At 39.0% G+C, this 3,387-nt stretch overlaps 1 protein-coding gene across 1 annotated transcript; it reads right to left on the reverse strand.

The window, feature by feature from the left end:
* Nucleotides 1–781: 781 nt before the first annotated feature.
* On the reverse strand, nucleotides 782–1,865 carry LOC129717034 (jerky protein homolog-like). Its single transcript, XM_055666881.1, has 2 exons — nucleotides 903–1,865; nucleotides 782–853 (listed from the first exon to the last, which is right to left on the reverse strand). Exons 1-2 carry the CDS (start codon nucleotides 1,863–1,865, stop codon nucleotides 782–784), a joined length of 1,035 nt encoding a protein of 344 aa, XP_055522856.1.
* Nucleotides 1,866–3,387: the final 1,522 nt, after the last annotated feature.

Genomic DNA, 3,387 nt, shown 5'->3' on the forward strand with positions numbered 1-3,387 from the left:
AATCTGCGTTTGGCATATTGCTGTCAAAGCGAATGAGGGGTATATGAATGGAAGATTGAGTCAAAAAAGAAAAGAATAGAAAATGGTTTTGAATCTGTTTAATTTAAATTATTCAAAATATTTTTTAACGGAGATTTCATAACATGGGTACTTGTTTTAAACATGAAGGATTATTACAAATTTTGTTTTTGCCATTCGTCTTCGACTATTTTTGCTCGCAATGATTTGAGCCGCACAATTTCTGCAGCATCGTGTTGCATAAAAGAAATCAAAAAATCGACAGATTTAATGGCATGGTTAAAATCTGAATACAGATGACATGTCCATTTGTGTGTCATTTGAATCATCTGCTATGTCTCTAATTGGTGAAATGTTACCGCCGCTTTCGCCCAACACGGAATCTAATATTTCGTCGTCCGTGAATACCACGCTAGTGAGCCAAGCTGGGTTTTGGTTCTCATCGTACACGCGATCCGTCAACCATAAATTCACCTCTTCGTCAGAAGTCACGGTGCCTGCTAAAGCATCACAGCCGCGACAAGAGCCCTCATGTCTTTTTCACTGTCAGTTTCATCAGTGTTAGCAGAAATCCACTCGCAATCAGGAAACTGGGGAATCAGTTTCTTCCATGAATTTTCAATGGTAGAAGAACCTATTTCATTCCAGGCGGTTGCTAACCAGTCGATGCTGTGCAGTAGGGAAACTTTTTTGAGTCGGTCTTCGAATTCAGGTCCTCATCTTCCAAAACTAACCTCAGCATCAGTTTTCTCTTGTAGCGCATTTAAACTGCGTTGATTACTGATTGATCCATCGGTTGACACTCAGAAGTGACGTTTGGTGGGAGATAAATTACCTAAGGAAAAAATAGCATGCAAAAAAGTCGTAACATCAAACCAATTTACCTTAATCAATCCATCGTCCGACACTAAATCGTCTCCTCCATCGTAATGTGCTGTGCAGTTGTCCAACAAGAGTAATGCTTTGGGCTCTAAATTGGACTTGTTTGAAAACTCTCTCACAGCTGGCACAAACTCGTTGTAGAACCAAGACTTAAACAGGTCCCTCGTCATCCAAGCTTTCTTCGAGCTATAATATGATAGAGGCAGTTTATCCTTATCCGGGAACGAGCGTGGTTTGGCGGCAGTTCCGATGAACATCAATTTTAATTTGTTTGAACCGTCAACGTTGCTGCATGGCATAAAGGTGTAGCGCATCTTGTTCAATTTTCTTCCGGCAGGTTGATGCTCGTTAGAAAGCACTACACTTCGTGATGCTAGAAGCTTTACGAAAATGGCTGACTCGTCAGCATTGTAGACCTGAGATTTTTTCAATCCCATTTCGATTAGCTTGGTTTTAAAAATGTCCTTGAATCTTAGGTATGCTGCTGTATCGGCTGATGCTTTCTCACCTGTTACTCGCTTGACACGCAACCCATATCGAGCTTTGAAACGCCGCATCCAACCATCTGAAAATGTTAAGCTTTGGTCCACGTAATGTCCACGTTTTTGAAGTTCTCCCAGCAATAGTTCTCCTTTTAGTCGCAATGCTTCCGGCGCAACGAGAATGTTGGCTTCTCGCTGCTGGAGAATCCACAGGTAGAGCGATTTCTCCATCACCGGTAAGCGTTGTTCTTTGAGCGTTCTTCTATTTTCTACTCCGTGTTCTCGATAGCTGTCTAATTTTGTTCGGAGCTCCTCCTTGTGTTGTATAAACCGAGATACGGAAGATGATCCCACGCCATACTTCCGGGCTAGTGATTCGTACGTTCCGCCTCCTCCTTCGAAGTCTTCAATAATTCTAACTTTTTCATGCAATGTGAGTGTCTTCTGTTTTCGTTTCAAATTTGATCTTGATGCGATATCCATTTCGTTTCCGCTGGAGTTGTACTGTCTCCGTCCAATTTTTACGAAAGAATGAGTTACACAGGATATTTGCATGTCTATTTATATGTTTCCAGGGAGTGTCATAGCAACTAAATGTTTTGTGAAAAAACATGTTTCCGGGCAACGGTTAATTCAAAAGAAGTGCATATATGTACAGCTAAATATCAGAATTTGCGGTGTACATATTTATGTTGGCCTTATTTACAATTTTCGCTTGGAGAGTTTTACCTAGCGAAATTATGAATGAAACAGTCTATATTTAAAACATTCATTTATTTATTTATTTTACTTGTTGCAAAATGAACCGATATCCCTCATTCTCAAAATCATATTATGTACCAGGGTTGAAAACTACATGTACACATTTTGGTTCAAACCACCATTGCATCGAAATCCCCCTTGGTCTTTGACGACATTTGAAATGTCAGCCCAGTTAGCGAGCTACATTCGTTAACTGGGCTATGCTCTCAGCCCAGTTAGCGAACGAACAGTGTAAAACAATTTAACCAGATTAGCAATCAAAACGAAATGGTTTTCATCACAGATATAAATTTCTTCACAATTGATCCAATGCTTTGCAGCGATTCAAAAAGAGAAAATATTCGTCAAAAATCAAGTAATTCATCGACAAAGCGTTGTCGGTATCAATTTATTTGCAACTGTCAGCCAAAAGACATTAATTGAATCTGAGTTAAGCCAACATCCAGTGTAATCATCCACAAAGTCGATACAATCCCGACGAGGCCATTCCTGCCGTGAGCAGCAAGCAAAGAACAAGTCCAACTGTCAACTTCGATGTGATTTATAAGAGAGCCCCCACCTAGGGAAGTCGAGAATATTTCCAACTCGAAAATATCCTAGACCGGCTAGGTAACCAATGTCCAATAACAACCAGCAGAACTAAAATCGTTCCGATTACTCTGACGAGTATCTTGATAATGTCAAAAAAAATAATAAAGGTATTCTCCATTTCAAATGATTAAATTTCTAAATTCAGTTCTTCATATCTGATCATCGCGCGCGATTTTCAAACCTTCGTAGACTACTCTATTTTATTTTATACTACATCAATAATTACAAAATCCATCATCACCCTCGTGACGAACATAATAGTTTTTCAGTGCTACCATATTCCTTTAAAAAGCTATATAAGCAGAGTCCACAGAGATCATCCGTTACAAGAACTTCGTCAATTACAGTTCAGCTAAATTAAAAATAAATTAAATAACTGCTTAAAATTCAGCTTTGACGAGTGAAATGCATAGTCTCTTGAATTCTGATAGCGTCGCCGTACGTTTGATGTGTCTAGGCATCGAATTGTATACATTTATTCCTTTAAAAAACAATGAATTTTGTGAAGCACTAGTTAAAAAATGTGGTGTTCTAATTTCTCACGCATTTCTTGTGTTATATCTATGGATGTCACTTCCTCTAACAATTCGATCACTCAAATATCGGGGCAGCAATCCATTAGCTACTTTAAAAATGAACACCATTGTCAGAA

The sequence above is a fragment of the Wyeomyia smithii genome, chromosome 1 (genome assembly GCF_029784165.1).
Source record: "Wyeomyia smithii strain HCP4-BCI-WySm-NY-G18 chromosome 1, ASM2978416v1, whole genome shotgun sequence".
In the NCBI taxonomy this organism is placed as follows: domain Eukaryota; kingdom Metazoa; phylum Arthropoda; class Insecta; order Diptera; family Culicidae; genus Wyeomyia; species Wyeomyia smithii.